Source organism: Lampris incognitus, chromosome 8 (genome assembly GCF_029633865.1).
Source record: "Lampris incognitus isolate fLamInc1 chromosome 8, fLamInc1.hap2, whole genome shotgun sequence".
Classification (NCBI taxonomy): domain Eukaryota; kingdom Metazoa; phylum Chordata; class Actinopteri; order Lampriformes; family Lampridae; genus Lampris; species Lampris incognitus.
In genome coordinates, this window is record NC_079218.1 from 16,019,155 (window position 1) to 16,043,884 (window position 24,730).

Here is a 24,730-nt window from a genome sequence, read left to right on the forward strand (position 1 = left end):
CGTGTCTATGCTCCCCTCAGCCCTAAGTAACCCTAACCCTACAGATACACACAAACACACAATAAACACTAAGACAGAGAAGAGAATAAGAAAGAGCAACTCACCACGTTATAAATTAAACACTGAAGTTACATAGAATGAACAGAATAGAAATCAGAAGGGATATCCATCGAGGGAAAAAATGGGCTGAAGGAATTTAGCAATGACTCCTTAATGTGTGATGGGTTGCTGTGTTTTAAAGTGTGCTGGAAGGGGTCAGGGTCTCATCTGTAGTTTGCAGTGCAACATTGTCTTTTGTAGGCAACAGGCGGATTGTATTACTACACTCGGTGGTCTAAATATGGCCTTGCATTTGATTCATTTAATCAATCTACAGGGAGCAATGTTAGTTATCATCTTCCCTCTCCATCCTAAGGCATATCTCTATATGCTAGCTCTATGAACATGTTCTCTGCATCATTATTTGGACAAAAAAAGGGCTCAGCTTCATCTTCTCTCTGTCTGTTTAGTCCTCTTGCTTATTTCTCCCTGTATTACTTCCTACGTCTTCTTTCTCCTCTCTTCTCCTCTCCTCTCCTCTCCTCTCCTCTCTTCTCCTCTCCTACATCCCTGTATGGATGATGGTAGAGGGGGTCACTGTTCTGAATGCAAATCAGTGCTCAATGTCCTTCCCCACCAGGCCACTTTGCAGCCTTGCTCAGCTCAAATGAAATTCAAATGGCTCCATCAAATAATGTAAATTAAAAAGAAAGAAAGAATGAAAAAGCCAATGTTAGCTCGTACAGTGAGTTTAACACCCTGTCTGCCTCTGTCCCACTCTCTTTCTCCCAGTTTAGTTTTCTATCATAGGTATAGAGTCTCCTGTGTGGCCGGGCTGCTTGTCAAGAGCACTGTGTCAATGCATTCCCATTTCCTCCAGACAGTCCTCAGCCAAGGACCTCAGATCCTTCATTTTTATTGCTGCAAGAGCAGCCATTTACCGTCCTCTTTATTAAAAACTATATTTCAGCAGGACATTGGTGGAAGGGATGGAGCTGGAAGCTGAGGAGGACATAGAGCAGGAGTTGAGGAGGAGAGGAATAGGACTCGGAGAGCTGGATGATACTGCCCTGGATGTTGGGGGTTGGATGGGAGCTGTGTCTGACACCTTGTCAAGCTGACAGGACACCACAGACATGACATACTGCAAGCATCATCCCGTTTACTGCACTGAAGAAATGCAGAGGGACGGGAGACAGCTTGTGCTCGGGCCACCGGCTCACTGAACCAAACGGAAATGTTTTTGACTGAGAGAGAGGGCTGCATCTGTTTGAACAGCTACTGAAGCTAAATGATTCTGTTTAGACCCTTGGATTTTACCTCACAGCAGCCCCTTATCAAGTATAGATCAGCCTAAATAAACAGCAATCTGTGAACTGGAACAAGTGGAAGAGAAATCGCCGAAGTTCATAACCAACAATGTTCTTCAACTATCATTCAGCCTATTTGTATTTCTTTAATAGTTTGTTTTTATGATCTTCATCCTAATACCTGCATCTATTCCAAACCCACTTCAATATTAGTTGGAAATCAATGAGTGAACAAAAGTTAACATGAAAGAGGAACGTCATTTGTTTCCATGTCAGCTGTCCTTCTGAGGGATCCATCCATTATCTTAACCGCTTATCCTGTTCTCAGGGTCGCGGGGGATACTGGAGCCTATTCCAGCAGTCATTGGGCGGCAGGTGGGGAGACACCCTGGACAGGCCGCCAGGCCATCACAGGACCGACACACACACACACACCCATTCATTCCTTGGGACAATTTATTCCAGCCAATTCACCTGACCTACATGTCTTTGGACTGTGGGAGGAAACCGGAGCACCCAGAGGAAACCCACGCAGACACGGGGAGAACATGCAAACTCCACACAGAGGATGACCCGGGACAACCCACCAAGGTTGGACTACGCCGGGGCTCATACCCAGGACCTTCTTGCTGTGAGGCGACTGCACTAACCACTGTGCCATCGTGCCACCCCTTCTGGAGGATGTAGACTGCAAATTCCCACAGCAATGTATTTCAATGCAAAGGTCTATAGCTTCTTAGTATTGGTGATAACAAAGGTTTCATCCATCCATTCATCCATCCATCCGTCCATCCATTATCCAAGCCGCTTATCCTAATTAGGGTCCCGGGATGCTGGAGCCTATCCCAGCAGTCATTGGGCAGCAGGCAGGGAGACACCCCGGATAGACTGCCAGTCCATCACAGGGCCGGCACACACACATTCACACCTAGGGACACTTTAGTACAGCCGATTCACCTGACCTAGATGTCTTTGCGCTGTGGGAGGAAACCGGAGCACCCGGAGGAAACCCACGCAGACACAGGGAGAACATGCAAACTCCACACAGAGGATGACCTGGGACGACCCCCAAGGTTGGACAACCCCGGGGTTCGAACCCAGGACTGTCTTGCTGTGAGGCGACCGTGCTAACCACTGCGCCACTGTGCCGCCAAAAGTTTCATGAGATAATCTTTTCAAAATACCTTGATAAAATACTATCATCAGTCCATGTTGAGAAATATGTCTCGGTCAGGTGAGGAAAGAGCAAGATTGCGGTCTCTCAGTATCTATGCGTAGCTTGTATTTACTGTAGAACAGAGGGCGTCAGCAGTGAACAGGGAAACCCCACATACTTCACCACGGTGAGAGAATCAGATAACACACACCTGTTTGTTCTCTGTCTATTTTTCTGTTTCTGGGTAAAAAGATCGCCGTCATAGTTGTCATCTCTGTTGAAAAATCCACAGAACAAATATTTTCTCTCTCCACAAAACTCCCCATATTTGACAGCTAAACATCACACAGCCAGTGGGGCTAAACACAATATCAAGCAATCAACTCAAATTTAGTTTTCCCCTCACAGGTCTTCCACTATCCTCGTTCCACAGCTTCCACTGAAACACAATGCCCGCGCAGGTCCTTCGGAGGAAGTCGGGTGCACCGTTTCAAAGCGAGCCGCGGTCAATTTCCACGGCGCTGCTCCTCCTGTTTACTCTAGCTTAAACGCTGTAATGGACATTAGAGCGGGTATGAAATAAGAACGGCCTCCATTAAGCGGTGAGGTGTGGTTTTTAGAGTGGCGCTAAATGGTGAGGAAGTGCTGACTAGGCGGCACACTAATGTACCCTTCTCTCCATTACCGCCCTATCTAGTTGTCTGCCAACCTAGCCACCAGCTACCATCCGCTGCCCACCCCAGAAGTCCTTACCGGAACTAGCCTTCACACAAATGAATGAAGAGGATGCCGAAAACCCATTTAACATTGATCCTTTCACATTTAAATGGGAGATAAAACATTTCGTATCTGGAAGCCAAACTCACATCGAGGCTTTGACAGAAATCTCTTGTGCCTCACTTGGTATCCACCCTATAGGCAGAGCGATGACATTATGCGTTGCTTTTGTAAGTCTAGTCAATTCAAGTTTATATGTATAGACCAAAATCACAAGTGCCGTCTCAGAGGGGGATAGAGTGTACGACAATGGACGACACCCCCCTCGCCTCGGATATTGCATAAAATTCAGCAGAGAACAGCCTTTTCAGGCAAAAAATAAATAAAAATGGAGAAACCTCAGAAAGGGCATCAAAGGTGGGCTCCCTCTTCCAGGATGGGTCCACGTGCAAACGGGTGCCAATACAAAAAGCATTGGCAGCACAATATGACATCGTATACTTTGTGTTAGTGCATGTGAGAAACAGATCGGTCATTAGCGCACTGGCAGAGTTACAAAGCCCTTAGCGCCCCAGTAGAAAGCAGAATTTAGTGAAAACGGGAGATTACAACGCCCCCGCAACGGAGGAAAGAAAATGTGCTGTTGATGGAGGGGTTGTTAGCACTATGCAGCAATAGATTATGGGGGCACTGTTCACCTGGTGTGTATTGTTTGTGTGTGTGTGTGTGTTTGTGTGTGTAGAAGCATGGCTGCAACACATAAAGTGGTGGCATTTATGTGCTGATGGAGACCTCCTCGTAGAATTTATGTGCTGATGGAGACCTCCTCTCATAGACCGAAGAATCTGAGATCCTTATCACGGAGGCCCAGAGAGACTGACACCGGGGCCTCGGTTATTCACCCTGATAAACGCTTGATATTGCCTGTACCCTATAGAGCGTTTAACCGGTGTTACCATTAAAGCTTAATTCCAGGCCCATCTTTGACCTTGGTAAGGGGGAACCCCGTCACAAGCCTTTAGAGGCGATATAAATACCGAAAGCAGCCCTCACTGTTTCAGCTGCAGGCACAGTGGAAGTGCCTGTACACTCACATTCAAATCCCTGGCTCAGTGTTTGCATTTTTCTTTTGTGTGCGTGCGTGTGTGTGTGTGTGTGTGTGTTTGTGTGTGTGTGCGTGTGTGTCTGTGTGTGTGTGCCTGCCTGTACGTACCCTCGGGGTCTTGGTTTTTGACAGTTTGACAGTCCGGTCCCTGAGGGCTTACTACGGAGGGCCTATTGCCTAAGGGCTGCAGCTCTGGTCTAAGTGGCAACAGACTCCAAAGTGATTTGGCATTACTTTCGTTTTCCTGACCAAAAAGAGTGATGTCTCAATTCTTCTCATTGATTTTCCTTTACAAAGCACTAGTGTGTCAGGAAAGGATGGGGAAAGGATTAAGGGGGAAGTAGCCCATGAGGTCATTTAGAGTGCAGTTTATGACAAAAAGCTGTATGGTGAAAAAGATGAGATTTGGGTATCTTTTCAAGATGAGCTGTGCTGTATTGCTTTTTTTTTTTTTGAGAACGTGCGCAAACAATATCTTTTGGCTTTGTATTTGCTTTCTCTCATGGTATAATTTTTTTTCTTCTTTTAATCAGTGCAACTTGTTTGAGTTCTGTCTTTTGACTCTCCTCCTTCCTTTTTTGTCTTAACCTTAGGTCCGCTCACAAAAAAACATGATGAGTCTACAATGAACAGACCGAGGGATGAAGGTATTTGACTTGCATGCTTTTTTTCCCTTTTTGCTGTATTTTCTAAATTATTTCTGGGTTACTGTGTTTGTGTCAACGGTTGTTTTTCTATCGTTAATGATAGGCTCATCATCATCATCATCATCATCAAACTTAAGCATTGCAAAGTATTTCACATGTCTATAGAATGAGAGATAAAAAGTACAAATGAATATAAATGCATAATTTATATTTATGGATAAAATAATAAAAAGTAGTGATAGGAACCCTGGGACTTGTAAAAAAAGAGATGGAGAAATACACCCAACAGATCCCGGGTAACATCAGAATACAAGAACTACAGAAGATCACACTACTTGGAACACCTCATATCTTATCCTAAGAAAGGCACTATCTATCAAATAGACTTCTACCTCATTCTAACCCTAGGCCCAAGGAATGGGCCCGATTATTATGTTGTATTATGGCATGAAGTTAAAGGAAATTTGTATAATAATATAATAATAATAATAACAATGAAAAATGATAGATGATAAGAATAGGTGTATGCATAGCAACCGCATCTATTCTTATAAGCATGCTTATCTACCGCCTCATACATCTCTCAGTCTCCTCACACACAAATGCAACTAAGCTACAGCAGTAGCCACATACAAAGCAGTTTTTCTGCTTTATGTATAAGGTAATGACCCTAGACACAGGGGTTTCTTTTTTCGGGGCTTACATCTTGGGGAGTTAGTTGAGTTTCCTGTCGTGGGTCCTACGTGGTTGGTCACCTCCATGCTCCGACTGAACTCTGCGGTGCATCAATGAAAATCAATATTCAGTCTTTTCTCACCTGCACTTTTATTCTCGAACAAAAATAGTATATTTCTTTAATCAAATCTACATTATATATTTTTTTGAATTACAGCAAATATTCATGCCTGCTTAATTTGTGTTAACGTTTGCATACAGTATGGCTTTTTTTGTTTTTGTTTTTTTGTGTGTGTGTTTTGTTTGGTCTTTTTCCAGCGGGGTTATATTTGGGACTCTGTGCTGTTTGAGCATTAAATTCTCCCTTCCTTGCATCTCTAATTGCTAGAGTTCAAAAAGAGACAGATGTAGCTAATCCAATTGTGCGGTTTCTTAACGGGGAAAACAGAGGAAAGGATTCACGCCGGATTGTCGAGGAGCGGCGCGGAATGAAAGAAGAGAGATGAAAGAGAGGGAAAAGAAGAGCTCTGAGAACACAGAGGTGGGCAACCAGGGGGAGCGAAGGAGAAAAGATAGTTGTAATGAAGACACGTGCATGATGAAATGATGTTCACACAGCTTTGAAAGTGCGAGAGATCTAGAGGAGCTGAAGGTGAGAGGGTGGAAGAGAACCCCGATGGGTTTTGACTGGTTTACTTTGGCCTGGGCGGAGCTAACTTGTTCACTTAATTGCTCAGGTACACATCAAGCACAGGTTGAAAATTATTAGAAATTATTAGCAAAAGACGATTAATCAATAGGATAGATGGAGAGGTGTTCGGGTAGCATAGCGATCTATTCTGTTGCCTCCCAACACAGGGATCGCCGGTTCGAATGCTCGCGTTACCTCCGGCTTGGGCGGGCTGCGGGTGGGAAGCCGGATGTGGGTATGTGTCCTGACCGCTGCACTAGCGCCTCCTCTGGTCAGTCGGGGCACCTGTTAAGGGCCGGAGGGGGACCTGGGGGGAATAGCGTGACCCTCCCACCACCTACGGCCCCCCCCCCCGGTGAAACTCCTCACTATCAGGTGAAAGGAAGCGGCTGGCGACTCCACATGTATCAGAGGAGACATGTGGTGGTCTGCAGCCCTCCCCGGATTGGCAGAGGGGGTGGAGCAGCGGCTGGAATGGCTTGGAAGAGTGGGGTAATTGGCTGGATAAAATTGGGGAGAAAAAAAAAAGGAGGGGGGAATCCAAAGAAGAATCAATAGGATAAATGAACAGGATTTTTCATTAATGGACTCTGTCTGTCTGTGAGTCAGTGAGTGCATCTCCAAGATCCTATGGCTGTATTTGTAGACAGGATTTGACATAAAACTCCTTTTTCCATACACCAGCATTCACGCCATGAACTAATTCAGACAGAAGGCTGATGTATCGAGCCATGTCCTGACCCAATATACCAACCTGTCCGCAGTTACAAGCCAGGGGATGTTGGGCCCCACCGTGAACTACGTAAACCAGCTATTTGAGGTTTTAGCTCGTGACTGCTGTCATGTCATTGGGGTTATTATGAGAAATTGGCTCTTTACAGCGATGTTGGGAATACTTTGCGGCTATACCGTTTGCCATGGGCGTGTGTGGTATGGCCACGGTGAGGGGAAGTCATAGCAACAACGATAAAGGCAGAAAGCAGTGAGAGAATAAAATGTAGTAAGGCGTCACCTCCGGCAGACATGGACCATTAAAGAAGAGGTGAACTTCGAAATTGTGGATCGCTAACGCTGTCTGACTGGGAGAAGGGCTGAGGAGAAGCGATGCAGAACAGGCTCGCGTTCTCCGGGATTGTCAGCATGTGTGCCCGTGCAACTTAACCGGCGGGCAAGGAGATTGCCCAAGCGGGCTGACCATTTCCGCTTTGGTTAATGACGCCATTCTAAACATCGAAGATCAGGTAAAAAGAGCTGCTCGGTGCCGCTCTTACTGCGGCCTCAAAGCACGTCAACAGTCAGATCATCTCTGTCCTTTGGTGACCCGGAGAAGGTCGTTCATGTATTTGTCTCCTCACCGTCTGACCACCGTGGCTCGTTCTGCACCAGCCTTGCTCTGAAGTAAGTCTGGTTCAACATGCCGATGCCAGGCTCCTAACTGGTGTGAAGAAACAGGAGCATATGTCCTGCCCGCCCCCGCCCCCCCCCCCTCCGCCGTTTAAGCCTCGTTGCACCGTACACTTAGCACTTTTCAACTTCAAGTGCATATCAGAATTGATAATGGCATGCAATCCTAAATGTGGCCTGAGGTCCTTATATATTTATTTATTTATTTATTTATTTAGCTGGCTAGCACTCTCCAGGTCCAGATTCATGACTATAGGTGTCCTTTGTTGTCATAGACCTTGGACTGGCCATCCCAAAGAGCTCAGGGCTAGCCAATCTTTTAAAATCTGTGTATATTTTTAAAGACAGGCGCTTCTATAATCGTATTTTAGTGTTTTATGTTCTGTTCCTTGTTCTCTGTCCACTAGTTCTTTTTTCATATTTCACTTTTAATATTTTGCCTTTTTCTTTTTTTTCAGTTTAATATATCCAATGACATCTTGTAAAAACTCTTTGTGATAGTTCTTTTGAAAATCCAAAGGAATTGAATCGAGTGCAACTGGACTTGGTATATATTCGTGAAGATGTTTCGCCTCTCATCCTAGAGGCTTCATCAGTTCGTGTCTTTCTAACGAGACCAAGTTAGTCTGACTAGCTTGGTGTAGTCATAAAGGTGCAATCGATTCAGTTCCTTTGGATAACCATGACCTGGATGAATGAGAACATTCACAGACTTCTTTTGAAAAGTGCTCGATATCTAAAGTTTATGATAATGTAGATAATAATAATAATAGTAATGATGATGATGATAATTATTATTATAAAATTAGGGAATCTGCAAACTGCTCCTTTATAAAATTGTCTTTCAGTGCTGGCAAAGGAAAAGAACTATGAGGAGATTTGGCACACACACACTAAACTCTCCATTGCTCTCTCTTTTTTCTTTTTTTTTTTCATCCAAAGGCGACTTTGTTATACTTGCTTTCGATAATACAATAACAATTCTTCATGTAGCTCTGGATATGAAAGGATACGAGTTATTGTCGTTTGCCTGGGAGTACATCTGGCTCGGCAGGCGGCTTAATTCTCAGTAAAAATCATAACGTGCAAGTGCAGAATGTGCATGATGACTGTATGTCAAGGTTATTTTTCTTCAGTATTTTCTCACATTCATTTCTTATTTCTTTTTTAAAATCCAGCTATTTCACCTTGATTTTAGTTTATATTTCTGTTTTTATTTCATTTTGGTTTTCGACTTTTCAAAAACATTGAGATTTTCTGGTGAATATTGTCGGCGGTTAAAATTCATGGCCTGTAGCTGTAGCTTAACTATAATCACCACAAACTTCTGCAACACTACTCAGAAATGACTCAAGATTGTATTGATGGATAAGAGATTGCTTGTATAATTCCACATGAAGGTACACACACACACACACACACACACACACACACACACACACACACACACACACACACACACATGCCATATCCTAGCCACAAATAGCAATTTTATGAGCTCACGACGCCGTGGTTAGGCTCCTATTTCTCTGTCCAGGTTAGTGTAAAAATGTCCCCTGAAGACTTGGTTTGACCAGATCCTGTTGGAAGAGTTAAAATGGCAGCACAATGGCAGCGCTGGACTAATGCCCGGAATTCAAACGCTCCATATGTGATCCCAGCATTGCATTCATGGCACGAGTATTGTCGTGAAGAGTGTGACTGATGACGGCCTTCCAGTGACACATCGCAGCCCTCCCCTGGCCCGGTCATGCTGGAATAATTGAACTTGTCTACATCTCTTCTGGGAAATTGTCAGAGGCTCACAATACGCCAGAGAGGGGGGAAAAAAGAAGGGATGATGATTTCGAACGTGTGACCGAGAGAGCTTGTGATAGAATCTGCCTGTCGTATTTGCTGTAATGTGATTCGTTAATGATGACTGCATGCATGTGAGGGCATGTGCATGTTTTATTTGTCCTTTTCAGCTGTGTGTCTTTGAGCGTGCATGTGTGTTTAGGTGCAAATGTTACTTGTGGCGGATGCCCAAATCGGGTGTGTGTGTGTGTGTGTGTGTGTGTGTGTGTGTGTGTGTGTGTGTGTGTGCGTGGCACACCCAAGTGCGTGTGTAACCTGAGATTCAGGTGGTGATGCAGGCGGGTGTGCAAATACGTGAGTAGAATTTGTTACCAAGGCAACAGGCATTCACTGATTCTGTGCAATAGAATGGCTGGTGCAGTTCTGTTAGAGAGAGAGGCAGTTTCCATAGCGACTCAGCATCGCAGCTGCCTGTGCAAGAGCCGCCTGTGCAAGAGTGTGTGTGCGTGTGTCTGTTTGTGAATACTTAGGAATCCTGTGTGAATTCCACTGTTCATTAGCGGGGCCTCGCTTTGCATGACTTGAACTGTAAAAAAAAAAAAGTTGGTTAATCCATTTCATCCGTCGCTTTTTACGGTTCGAGCCCCCCCATCCTTATTTCCACCCCTCTTTTTGGTAGTCTCGCACTGCAGCATTTTTACGTCCTTCCTCTCTCTATTCCTCCCTCTCCTCTGTCTCCCCCCCCCCCCCTGTCTGCCGCCCTGTCTCAGAGTGCTGGAGCTCATCAGGGTAAACAGATGCTGTAGCTGTTATTTATGTTTCCACTTGGTCTGCTTTTCATACAAATTATCCACAGGCCCTGCACAGCACAGACGCTCGGCCTAACTCGGCTGTGCTGGCAGCTCTCTCAGCCTTAGTGAAGACACTCAGACCGTACCACAGACGCCTAGAGAGAGGGGACACATACATGGGCTGATAGCATATACCATAGCAACACGCTGTGGGATGGGCACGGAGACTCGGTACCAATAACAGATAGGGCACAGGGCCCGACTGCACCATTCGCTCCGCACACAGAGGGGGGGGGGGAATAACCGTTTTTGGAACGTACCACCCCCAGCACAAGATGGAAGAGATATCTGAATTAGATATAGTGGGTAAGCCTAATATAAGACGGGCACATACGCACAATTTGAAACAAGAAAACTAAATCCTTCCTACAAGAAGGCGACTCCTCGATAGTGCTCCCCGGTGTCTTCCTCTCCCGTGTCCTTCAGTTTCACCGATTGCAGGCGAGCAAGGTTAAAAAAAGCAACAAAAAAAAAAACTGCAAACAACTTTGTCACTGATGAAGCTGAAACCCTCCGGGTCTAAACGGCTTCCAGACCCTTCAGCTGCACCGGATCAACTTGAGTTTTATTTGAAAGTGATGCATTTGACCAGCAGTACACAATAAAAAAAATCCACCGCAAATACACAATCTTCCCACTGTCTTTTGGCGATCAGATATCCTTGAATTTCTCAGTGTGCTGCTAATTCTCATGTGTGTGTTTCTGTGTCTGTCCCCTCTGTCGCGCAGACATCCGTGACCGCCGTAAGAAGCCTGTGATGCTTTTCATCCACGGAGGCTCCTACATGGAGGGCTCAGGGAACATGTTCGACGCCAGCGTCCTTGCTTCGTATGGAAACGTCATCGTGGTCACCATGAACTACCGCCTTGGCGTGCTCGGTAAGTTTGGCGTGCCGGGCCGTGCGAGCGACCACATCCTGCCGGGATCTCAGAGGAGGAGGAGACTCACCGGACGCACAGTCTGACCTGCTTCGTTTTAACCTTTACTGTCGTGCAAGACATGCCAGTCTTGCATTCTTATCACATAATTGTTTTTTGTTTTTATTTTTGTTTTGTTTTTTTTGGGGGGGGGTTGTGTGTAATAATGATACAATTCAAATGAAAAGCCAGCATGAGAAATAATGGCTACCTTATCAATAACTACAAATCAACAACTGCAATGATGGTTTTCCCCTGAAAGATATAAATCCACCCCCCCACACCTTTTTCTCCCCAATTGTACCCGTCCAATTACCCCACTCTTCCGAGCCATCCTGGTCGCTGCTCCACCCCCTCTGCCGACCCGGGGGGGGGGGGGGGCTGCAGACTACCACATGCCTCCTCCCATACATGTGGAGTCGCCAGCCGCTTCTTTTCACCTGACAGGGGGATGTAGCACATGGGAGGATCACGCTATTCCCCCCAGTTCCCCCTGCCCCCTGAACATGCTGACCAGAGGAGGTGCTAGTGCAATGACCAGGACACATACCCACATCCGGCTTCCCACCCGCAGACACGGCCAATTGGTATGTCTGTAGGGACGCCCGACCAAGCCAGAGGCAACACGGGGATTCGAACCAGCGATCCCCGTGTTGGTAGAAAATGGAACAGACTACTTCGCTACCCGGACACCCCATAAATCCACTTTTAAATATAGCCCAAGGCCCTTAAAACCTCCTCTGTTTTATTTCTGCTGTTCTGTCACAAAGGGTCTAAGAAGTGTGTGTTTACAAGTAAGAGCCGTCTTGGGGTTTAAACAGAGAGCAGCCGCTTATCTTATTGTTTGAAAAGGCAATCTGGACATACCTCCACATAAGGATGGAGAACACGTGCAATAACAGGAAGTGATGGCAGAGTAGCGGTGTGCACGAGAGAGCCAATATGGGTAAGTATCAAACAGAAAATCTAAATAACCCGAGTGACACCTTCAAACAAACAAACAAACAAACAAACAAACCCAAATACTTCACAAATGAACAGATATCAGTGTATTTTATTTTCTAATTACAGTTGGTTTTTTGCTTTTTGTTTTTTTTTTCCTCCACTCTTCTGAGCTGTCCCAGTCGCTGCTCCACCCCCTCTGCTGATCCAGGGAGGGCTGCAGACTACAACATGCCTCCTCCGATACATGTGGAGTCGCCAGCCGCTTCTTTTCACCTGACAGTGAGGAGTTTCGCCGGGGGAACGTAGTGTGTGGGAGGATCACACTATCCCCCCCCCCCCCCGAACAGGTGCCCCGACCAACCAGATGAGGCGCTAGTGCAGCAACCAGAACACATATCAACATCCGGCTTCCCACCCGCAGACACAGCCAATTGTTTCTGTAGGGACGCCCGACGAAGCCGGAGGTAACACGGGGATTTGAACCGGAGATCCCTGTGTCGGTAGGCAACAAAACAGACCGCTACGCTACCCCAACACCCCGACAGTTTTGTGCTTTCTCTAAGGAGTTTGTAAGCCAGGCCACAGCTCTAATAGTCCCACAGCACAGTGTGTGTCCCAGACAGTGGTTTTTGAAATCTTTCTGAAGCCATGAGGAGGGGTCACCACATCTATAAACGTCTAGGGGAATCTTGATTTTTTTTTTCTGTCAGAAGGTGTTTGTGGATACCTGTAAATGCACAACAAAACTGTAACAGTCCTCGACTTGTTCAGCACTCATTTAGCCTTAAATAAGGTAGAGACAAAAGCAGTTTTCCCACTCTGAGTTACAGTGGGAGAAAAAAAAAGCAGTTTTAATTCGATTCCTTGCTTTGGAGATTCCACTTAAGGATTTTTTTTAAACACCACTTAATGCCTTTGATTTACATTTAGCATAGTAACCAGTAGATTTAATTGAAAATGAGTGTCCGATCATTTCTAGTGAGGCGGTGCTGGAAGTTGAAACCAATGTGAAGGTCAAGTCAAGTCAATTTTATTTGTATAGCCCAATATCACAAATTACAAATTTGCCTCAAGGGGCTTTACAGCAACACAACATCCTGTCCTTAGACCCTCGCATCTGAATGTGCCTCAAGTTAGAATTCCACTATGGCCGCTGAGTGGCCGGCTCCAAAAAAACTTCCTGCCCAATGTAAGTCAATGAGAGAATTCCCAATGTCTACCTTCAAATACAAAGTCAATATATTTTTTTTCTACAAGAAGCTGGAGTCTCATGTGTGGAGTATTTAGCCAAAACATTAAAACCACTGCATACCGGGAACATCCCACAAGACCTACCATTTTGGAGATGCTCTGACCCAGTCGTCTAGCCATCATAATTTGGCCCTTGTCAAAGTCACTCAGATCCTTATGCTTGCCCATTTTTCCTGCTTCCAACACATCATCTTCAAGAACCGACTGCTCACTTGCTGCCTAATTTATCCCACCCCTTGACAGGTGCCATTGTAATGAGTTAATCAATATTATTCACTTACTTGTCAGTGGTTTTACAACCACTGAGCATCTCCAAAATGGCAGGTCTTTTGGGGTGTTCCCGTTATGCAGTGTCAGTACCTACCTACCAAAAGTGGTCCAAGGAAGGACAACCGGTGAACCAGCGACAGGGTCATAGGTGCCCAAGGCTCACTGATATGCATGGGGAGCGAAGGCTAGCCCGCCTTGTACGATCCCACAGAAGAGCTATTGTAGCTCAAATTGATGTGAAAGGTAATGCTGGCTATGATAGACAGGTGTCAAAACACACAGGTTAGCACAACTTGCTGCGTATGGAGCTGTGTAGCCGCAGACCGGTCAGAGTGCCCATGCTGACCCCTGTCGAAAGCGCCTACAATGGGCAGATGAGCAACAGAACTGGACCATGGAGCAATGGTGGCCTGTTCTGATGAATCACGTTTTCTTTTACACCATGTGAACGGCCGAGTGCATGTGCATCATTTACCTGGGGAAGTGATGGCACCAGGATGCACTACGCGAAGAAGGCAAGCCAGCAGAGGAGGCAATTTGATGCTCTGGGCAATGTTCTGCCTGGAAATCTTGGGTCCTGGCATTCATGTGGATGTTACTTTGACATATACCACCTACCTAAATATCGTTATAGACCGAGTACACCTCTTCATGGCAACAGTATTCCCTGGTGGCAGTGGCCTCTTTCAGCAGGATAATGTGCCCTACCACACTGCACACATTGTTCGGGAACGGTTTGAGGAACACGAAGTGTTGCCCTCGCCTCCCAATTCTCCAGATGTCACTCTGGTCAAACACCTGTGGGATGTTCTGGACTGACAAGGCCGAGCCACGGTGGCTCCACCTCGCAACTCACAGGACTTAAAGGGTCTGCTGCTAACGTCTTGGTGCCAGATACCAGAGGACACCTTCGGAGGTCTTGTGGAGTCCATGCCCCAATTGGTCAGAGCTGTTTTGGCGGCACAAGGGGGACCTACACAATATTAAGCAAGTGGTTTTAATGTTTTGGCTTGTTGGTGTATGTGTTGGTCTTAATTGAAATATATGAGGCAATTGGGAGCTGCCTGAATATGAAGAATGATAGAAGAGCGTGAGTGTAAAACCCCCGACTGAAAATCCCATCACAGGACAATGATTGAAGATATACAATATCCAATATCTTGTCTCAACGATATGTGCTTGGTACGCAGGTCAGTAAGGTGGTGTATCAGATAAAGCTTACCGTATCAACGTATAAGAGGAGCAAAGAGACAATTATGTACATGGAGACACAAACCAAACATAAATGGACAAAGATGGACCACAGATAGACACTGAAAACCAAATATCTTGGGTTTTCAATATCTTACATTGATCACACATATGTCATTACACTTTGGATTTATTTGTCTAATGGTTGGCCATCTGGCAGTGTGTGTGGGATAAGTAATGGGCATATTTTTCTTTACATGAACCCACGATTTAGAGGTAACGTGAGATCATGTTCACCATGTTGGAAACAGCCTTGTCCATCCCCTCCTGAAAAAGGGACGGCAGTTTAGGCAAAGAGCTCACAAGTAAATAAATTCTGTGCAGCATTACGGTTGAAACATAAACTAAGACAAGTTAAAAGTGAACATTTTTTTTTAAGTTTGGTGTTTTCATTCTTAAGAACTGTTCTTATTCAGTTGAAGCCTCAGAGTTTATGTGATCTCGCAAGTGTGTGTGTGCGTGTGTGTGTGTGTGTGTGTGTGTGTGTGTGTGTGTGTGTGTGTGTGTGTAACCCTCAAGTCAGTGGAAAACAGTGGACTCGTGCATATTTGCAGAGGCTGGCGTCCGTCGGAGGTGTTTGTATACAGGCTATCTGTGTCATACATTGCGGTTGCCAGGTTTGGGTAATCTGATCTTGTTTATTGAATCACATCTGATTCAACATATCAGAATAATGATAGACAGAGAAACGGGAGTACTTTCGGACGCGGTCCAAGAGTCACGGCTAGTACAAACAGAGGGGTAAGCATGCAGCGGAGCGTTATTGCCGGTGCCAACGGAGAGACGGGGAGAGACAAGGACAAATGGAGAATTTTTGTGGAATGGGGACCCCGCACGGGTCGTGTCTGATTGATGCTGGTTCTGGGATACTTTCTTACTGGCATTTAGTTTAGCACAGCTGTGCGGCACTTGGAGCCGGTTCTGCGTGTGGTTTGGCGTTCGACCACATGATCAATCAGCTGTTTGGAGCTCTCGTCGTGCACCATTTGATCCTTCCATGGCACATCCTTTGTTGATGCCCCCCCCCACCACCACCACCATCAACCCAAAACTCTTGGACGGTCTATTAGTCTGTTTTCCTCTCCAGGCACCAAATTATTGACTCACTGTAATAGCTGTCCAGTCTACACTGAGCTTGTTGGCTCGAGCGTACACGAGGGTGAGAAAAGTGGCAGAGAAAATCATGCACTGTACATAATGCACTCAGGTGCGTTGTGCATTATTCATGAGATGCGCACACACGTGTGCACATATGGTCACTCCAGCACACAAACACTTCTGCAGACAGCGGTCCGGAGGAAACTTGCTGAGTGATTATGAGAGATGATGCAGTGTCCTCGATTCCTTTAACATTGTTGAAAATTTTGGTGCGTGGGCGAGTATACTGTGCTCTCTCTCTCTCGCTCTCTCTCTCTCGCTTCTCCCCCTCTCTGATGTGCTTTAAATGGGTTACTGTACTAATGCGATTATTTGTGTCCGTGGGTGTGTGTGTGTTGATGTGCCTGTGTCTGTGCTGTGTGTATCTATTCACTGATGAGCCAAAACATTAAAACCACCTGCCTAATATGCTGTCGGTCCTCCCCGTGCTGCCAAAACAGCATCGACCTGCCAAAGCATTGACTGTACAAGACCCCTGAAGGTGACCTGTGGTATCTGGCTCCGAAACATTAGCAGCAAGATCCTTCAAGTCCTGTGAGTTGCAAGGCGGAGCTGCTGTGGATCGGACTTGTTGGTCCAGCACATCCCACAGACGCTCAATCGGATTGACATCTGGACAACTTGGAGGCCGGGGCAACACCTCGAACACTTCATGTTCCCCAAATCATCCCCTAACAATGTGTGTAGTGTGGCAGGGCACATTATCCCGCTGAAAGAGGCCACTACCATCAGGGAATACTACTGCCATGAAGGGGTGTCCCTGGTCTGCAACGGTGTTTAGGTAGGTGGCACGTGTCAAAGTAATATCCACATGAGTGGCCGGACCCAGGGTTTCCCAGCAGATCATTGCCCAGGGCATCACGCTGTTTCCGCTGGCTTGTCGTCTTCCCACAGTGTATCTTGGTGCCATCTCTTCTTCAGGTAAACGGCGTACTCATACATGGCCATCCACATCATCTAAAACGGGACTCATCGGACCAGGCCACCTTCTTCCACTGCTCCAAGGTCCAGTTCCATCACTCGCGTGCCCGTTGTAGGTGCTTTTGACGGTGGGCAGGGGTCATCATGGCCACTCTGACCGGTCTGCGGCTACGCAGCCCCATACGCAGCAGGGTGGGATGTACTGTGTGTTGTGACACAGTCCTCCCGTAACCATCATTAAAACGTTCTGTGACTTGTGCCACAGTAGACCTGCTGTCAGTTCAGACGAGATGGGGGAAGCCTTCATTGCCCTCGCGCATCGATGAGCCTTGGGTGCCCCCAACACCCTGTCACCGGTTTGTGTTTCTCCTCGGACCACTGGCAGTAGGTACTCGCCACTGCTGACCGGGAGCACCCCACAAGCCTTGCCATTTCAGACACGCTCCGACCCAGCCGTCTGGCTATAACAGTTTGGCCCTTGTCAGAGTTGCTGGGGTCTTTCCTCCTGCCCACTTCTCCTGCATCCAACATGTTGACTCTGAGAACTGCTTCTTCGCTTACCATCTGATCTGCCCAGATACTGACAGGTGTCCTCGTTCGGAGATGATCAGCGTTACTCGGTTCCCCTGCGAGTGGTCATAATGTTTTGGCTCATCCGTGTATGTGCTTGTGTACACATATGTGTGTGTGTACACGTACGTGTATGTACGGGTAGGTTTTACCCATGAGCACACCAGTTTGTCGCTGCGAACGTGTACTTCTTGGAATACACAGGAGCCCTGTGTCACTCATCCAAATCTTCCCCGGCAACCGTTTTCGATGAATTTCAGTCAGAATTAGAAACACGGGTACGCCATATTCTAATAGATTTATGCCATAATCTTTCGTATTATCCTGAAATTACACACACGGAAGCTTACACATGCCAACCTCATTTCATACTCTACCTGTGCCCATAAGAGAGTTACTGTGAGTGAGGAAAGGGGGAAGAGAGACGGATGAGAGAAGTAAATTTATAGAAAGACTTGGGGAAAGTGAAACAGACAGGGGAGATGGAAGCCGTCGAAAAGCTAACCATCGGAAGTGTTTTTGAAAGCAGCAGCGATGCCAAGTACTCGTCCAAACGCTGGATAGCCCTGTTGGTTTATGACATATCCGGTCTTTGTGGAATGAAATAGGTAAACAAGGAGAAAAATAGCCCATGTACGTAGGCTGTTTCACATATTTGGTTTCAGTGAAGATTTAAGATTACTGCTTTGCTCACCTCCTCCTACCTTCCTGCTGCTCCAGGCCTAGGGAGCCTTCTGATTTGTGTTGCACAGCCATCTGTTCAGTCTAATTAACTAATTAACTAATTAATGAACTCTGGGGGAAAGGCCCACCATTGCTGGGCTGTGTGAGAGCGAGAACATTTTTCACTTCAGGAAGAGAGATGAAACCCCACCTCTAGACACCGTTCTTTGCTGTTAACTCGTCAGTTTCGTAATCTTTCGTTTAAGTCATGTCACCTTGTGCAACAAAAGGAATTAAGGGCCGCGGCCGGCGTTTGTCCCACTGCGGTACTTACTGTGTTGACTGATGCAAGTTTTATCACTGAATCCTATGGAGTTAAGGAGTCTTATGTAGTATAGAGGTAAAAAAAATATATATTATTTTAACATGTTCTTGATGCAAAAAAGGTATTTTTCTTAATATCCTGTGTCCAATTTTGCAAAGATAATCATTACTGACCCATCAATATTATTCACTTATTAGTAAAACCAGCTTAGGAATAGAAAAGCTCAGAGCAAATAAACCTTTCCATAGTATTGAAATAAAACAGGATTCTGCACATATGCCAATGGAAATCGAGAATTTGTTGCTGTTTTTGTTTTGTTTGGGGGGGGGGGTATTATCCGCTTGGTCTTTGGTTCGTGTTTGACACCAAATGACATGTGGACAGGAACATGCGGTTCAGAAGACAGCCGCAGACTGCAGCACACGGGGCCACAAGTCTGAATGAATTCAAAGGAGAGAGGGGGAAAAACACGTCTAAAGCTGTCGGAACTCGGAAAATGTTCTCAAAAATAAATCAAGACTTATTCAGATCATGTATTATCTCAGGAGATCAGACATGCCAGCCTGATAGCTGAGAAATAGCTTGGTTGAAATATGTGGAGTCGAGCCTAGGTTTGCTGCCTTCGCCCATCTTTCTGACACCTTCAGCTAACTGGGTGTACGTTTATTTTGCCAAAAAAAGCTTAAAATATTCAAGCTTCTGCGGTCTATTCTGTTGCCTACCAACATGGGGATCGCTGGTTCGAATCCCCGTGTTATTACCTCCGGCTTGGTCAGGCATCCCTGCAGACACAATTGGCCGTGTCCGCAGGTGGGAAGCGGGATGTGGGTATGTGTCCTGGTTGCTGCATTAGCACCTCCCCTGGTCGGTCAGGTCACCTGTTCAGGGGGGGGGGGGACTGGGGGGAATAGCGTGATCCTCCCACGCGTTACGCCCCCTGGTGAAACTCCTTGCTGTCAGGTGAAAAGAAGCGGCTGGCGACTCCACATGTATGGGAGGAGGCATGTGGTAGTCTGCAGCCCTCCCCGGATCGGCAGAGGGGGTGGAGCAGCAACCAGGACAGCTTGGAAGAGTGAGGTAATTGGGCGGGTACAATTGGGGAGAAAAGGGGGGGGATCCAAAACACAAATAAAAAATATTAGAGCTTCATTGATAATACCACTAATAATAATCATCGTCATCATCACGGTGGTTGTAAATAGTGTTTTTCTTTTCAGTGTAAAAAGTGACAAACACAAGCTAAAGGCATTTCCCACCGGCAGTCGCCGTCTAATTTTCAATACATATGCACAGTGTATTGTTGTTGCTTAATCTTTAAGCTGATTTTTTGCGTCATTAAAACTTGCTTACTCACTTTTCACAGTCATTTTCGCTGTTGTCCTTGCATCCGTTCTCCCTCGCCGACTGATGCTTACTTTCTTTTTTTGCTGATCTTCTTTGACAGGTCATTAGCTTGTTAGGGTCTGTTGGAAAAACCAATTGACTCGCACACCGAATACAGATCAGTCGACGAAAACTGTACAGATTCACTCCTACACCGTCAGGACACGTCTCGGGACTTGATAAGTGCGCGTGTACATTTTTTTTGTGTACACGCTTTTCCGCGACTGTTCTGAAAAGCGCCTTTTTTTGTCGAATGTCAGTGGCGTTTTAAAGAGCTTTTACAACAATTTCCATCACAAGTTACACATCCTCACTATTCATCAATAAATCAGCAGCCACTCTGGATGAGCTTTGAGACTTGTATTGGATCGAGTTGTGGTGCCAAATGTGTTTGAAAACAATCCAGTAAGCATGCCTTGTGTATTTGCAGCCAATTCCGAAGACGGATTTGGGTTGTCAATTTTGGCCTGCTGCCTCTTCACCACCCAGTGGACCTTGGGTTCAAATCCACCATGGCTCCCCCTCCTTGCCTTGCATTGTAAACTACCTTCTCTGCAAGCGATTCAGGCTCGTCCCTCCGTGTCTCCTGTATATCTACAGTGTTGTGCGACTCACCGACAGCAGAGGAGAGCAACAGATTGATTGTGGTATTGGTTTCCGTTTCATCAGAAAAAGGAAAAAATGTCATATTTTTAGCAAAGTAAGACATCTTCAAATGGAGTTTGAGCATTGGCAGTAGCAGTTACCCCCCCCCCCCGCCCCGTTATGAACAGGAATATCTTGAGTATATACAAACTTGGTACTAGTTGTTATTGCAAGTTTGCATATGATCTGCTTCACTGTGAGCGAAAGCGTGGACTTGTAAAATGTGCTTCTAAAATGGGCTCAACAGTTCAGTCCAGGGAGACAGAGAAAAGATAGCTGTTAAATCTTTTCTTGTAACAATCCTGTTTTTGTTTTTTGTTTTTTTACCCCTGGTAGTAAAGTGACCATGTGAACACAAGACTTCCTTTGTATAAGAAGTTATTCAATCATGGGTGACATTCATTTTTAGATATAGTATATTTAAAGGTCTGGGAAACCGGATTCAAATACTGATAGATGGATGGATGGATGGATGGATGGATGGATGGAAGGAAGGAAGGAAGGAAGGAAGGAAGGAAGGAAGGAAGGAAGGAAGGAAGGAAGGAAGGATGGATGGATGGATGGATGGATGGATGGATGGATGGATGGATGGATGGATGGATAGATGGATAGATAGATAGATAGATAGATAGATAGATAGATAGATAGATAGATAGATAGATAGATAGATAGATAGATAGACGGATAGACGGATGGAAGGAAGGAAGGATGGATGGATGGATGGATGGATGATAGAAGGATGGATAGATAGATAGATAGATAGATAGATAGATAGATAGATAGATAGATAGATAGATAGATAGATAGATAGATAGATAGATAGACGGATAGATGGATGGAAGGATGGATGGATGGATGGATGGATGGATGATAGAAGGATGGATAGCTAGATGGATGGATGGATGGATGGGTAGATAGATAGATAGATAGATAGATAGATAGATAGATAGATAGATAGATAGATAGATAGATAGATAGATAGATAGATAGATAGATAGATAGATAGATAGATAGATAGATAGATAATGTGCAGGGAGTAGGCAGGTGAACGGACCCCTTCAGACCATCTATAAAAAAGTAGCAGTCTGCCAGATAGACTTCAAGCTCCAGCTCACAAACTGAAAAACAACATTACTTTAGCCACAACAGTTGTTTTTCCTCACCCGTTTCCGTACTCCAATTAAAGAAGCTTTTATGGGCCACTGCATGGCAGGACAGCGTGCTGCTCAAAGTTGACTTGACAGGGCATATTTGTTGTTTTTGGATTTTCATGATAAAATAAAAAAAACCCATTTAGGCCATTTAAGGTTTGGTTTTTGTGCTTTTGATGAACCGTGGCCCCCTGATACGTCTAAGTAGTTGTATAGATACAAGCAGTCCGCATTGGGGTTTTTTTTTTTCTAACCTTGTTTGCTACTTTACTGTTTGAGGATGGTAACGTGCATCATAATGATTGTACAAATACAGTTTAGTTGCTTGGTCTCGGTCCCGTGGGAATGTTGACTGACATGTTATTCAACCTCCCTACCTCACCGGAGGTCCTCGAGGAGCATGAACATAGACCAGGACCTCTCCTGCTTCCTGCTGCCTTTCACTTGTGTGATGCAAACAATACAGATGTGACTCACCGATGACCTCTGCTGTACCCAGTGAGTACAGGCTGCTAGTACAGTACATACAACAGCAATGAACACCCGCTTATAACACATGAAAATATGTGTACCCGTAAGGACAACTTATTGAAATCACTGCAGTGACATTATAATTTCGCATCAGTTTTCTGGGATTGACGTCAAATTTTGTTGTCGGGTGGAAAATGCCCAGAGCAACTGATTTAATTGCTTATGAAGCTACTACATCCGTGTCTATATACAAATTTTGCCTCGTGGTGAGCGTTTTGACTCTGCCTACTCCTCTTTTTTTCACTCGTCGAGATGAAGTCTGAGGCTTTAATTATTGATATTAATTCATAATTGAATACACGTATCCCGCGACTACCACAATAACTGCACTCAGTCGGACTTTTGGGTGTCACACAAACTGCTGATGAGATAACTTTCTGCCTCGTGGAGCACCAAACCCAGGAGAGATGGAAAAGCCACATATGATTCAAAGATGTTATTTGTTTAACGTGGCCTGCTCATAAGGTATAAGATTCAATTTCCATATGATCATGGTTTGATTAATAATCATAAAAAAATTAATTTTTTATGAAGTCACTGAAAAATGTTAGTGTTGGTATAAAACTATGTTTTAATTTTTTAAAATTTCTTTTTATTTATTTATTTATTATCATTATTATTTTTTTTACCTCTCCCCCCTTTTTCCTCCCCAATTTTATCCGCCCAATTACCCCACTCTTACGAGCCGTCCCAGTCGCTGCTCCACCCCCTCTGCCGATCCGGGGAGGGCTGCAGACTACCACATGCCTCATCCGATACACGTGGAGCCGCCAGCCGCTTCTTTTCACCTGACAGTGAGGAGTTTCACCAGGGGGACGTAGCGCGTGGAAGGATCACGCTACTCCACCCCGGTTCCTCCTCCCCCACAAACAGGCGCTCCGACCGACCAGAGGAGACGCTAGTGCAGCGACCAGGACACACACCCACATCCGGCTTCCCACCCACAGACACGGCCAATTGTGTCTGTAGGGATGCCTGACCAAGCCAGAGGTCACATGGGGATTCGAACCGGCAATCCCCGTGTTGGTAGGCAACGGAATAGACCACCACCCCACCCGGACGCCCCCTGAAAATATGTTTTTATATACAAAATAAGGTAAGGTTTGTGAACCTAGTAGCTGACTTTTGACGGTTGAAAGTGACCGCAAAGAATGAAGTGATAAGTGTGTTAACCCACTGGTGGTGAACCAAAAGCTCGTTTATTCAGCAATGATGCCGTGTCATCAAAGTATTTTGTGTTCAGGCCCTATTGCTCTCTTGTAACCTCTGCAATAAGAGAAAAAGTCTTCCTGCTCCTGTTCATGCATGTGTAAATCTGGCATATTTTATTGTGCAGACATATATATATATATATATATATATATATATATATATATATATATATATATATATATATATATATGACTGGGCCCTGTGATTGTGATGGACTGGCAGCCTGTCCTCTCCGCCTGCTGCCCAGTGACTGCTGGGATAGGCTCCAGCATCCCCATAACCCTGAGTAAGGATAAGCGGTTTGGATAATGAATGAATGACATGAATGACTCGTTAATGTGGTTTTGCACATTACGCTGTGTGATCATTTCAGGGGGAAAAAAAAATTTGCATGCATTAACAGAATGTCTTAAAAGATGCTTTAACCTGCATCATGGGGTCAGATGGTGAGGCATGGAACCTCTCAGATGACCTTTCACACTTGCAGCTGTTTTGTCCGTGCAAGACTCGGAGATCCTCTCACGGAGGTTTGGCTGAATTTCGGACCGCCGGGCCAACATATATCCTCTAGAGTCTCCCGTCTTATACCCACGGGGCAGTGGTTTGGCTTTCAGAAACACCACCGGGTTAACAATTAGAAGACATAAGATAGTGTTCAAATTTATTCGGACAGGCAGAAACGAGGCCCGAGTCTTTATGTCACAATCATGACATAACCTTTTCAAGTGAGGATAGTAACGCCCCTTCTTTTTCAGGAAAAAAAAAACAAAACATCTTTTTTTCTTCTTATCTGCCATTGTGGATATGCATCAGCTTATCCTTCCCAATGTACATATCACCCAATTTGCACCATTTGCCTGATAAAATAAGTGGCCGCAAGCCATTGTGAATTAGTTTAAAGGCAAATTACGCTGACAATGAAGCAATTTACCTGCACAATGCTGGAGGTGGTTTTTTTTTTTTCACGATCACTTCATTTGCATAAATGCCTTAGTGAGTAGGACGCTTTTTTTTTCCCCCTGTAGTTGAGATGCAATTTGCTTGAATTATTTGCTCACACAAGGCAATCTTTGTGATTAGGGCCCTTACATGTTTGTCATGCAGAGTGTTACGGGGTTGAAACAGATCGGCAGAAATAATAGACG

General features: G+C 45.3%; 1 protein-coding gene across 2 annotated transcripts in view; it reads left to right on the forward strand.

The window, feature by feature from the left end:
* nlgn2b (neuroligin 2b) overlaps positions 1-24,730 on the forward strand; it is a 66,824-nt gene that overhangs the window by 21,304 nt on the left and 20,790 nt on the right. Inside the window, exons 2-3 of one of the 2 annotated variants that reach the window (XM_056284453.1) lie at positions 4,921-4,974; positions 11,121-11,270. In XM_056284453.1, the coding sequence (XP_056140428.1) occupies positions 4,921-4,974; positions 11,121-11,270 (204 nt within the window). The remainder of the gene's footprint in view (positions 1-4,920; positions 4,975-11,120; positions 11,271-24,730) is intronic. The other variant, XM_056284454.1, reaches the window with a different exon arrangement.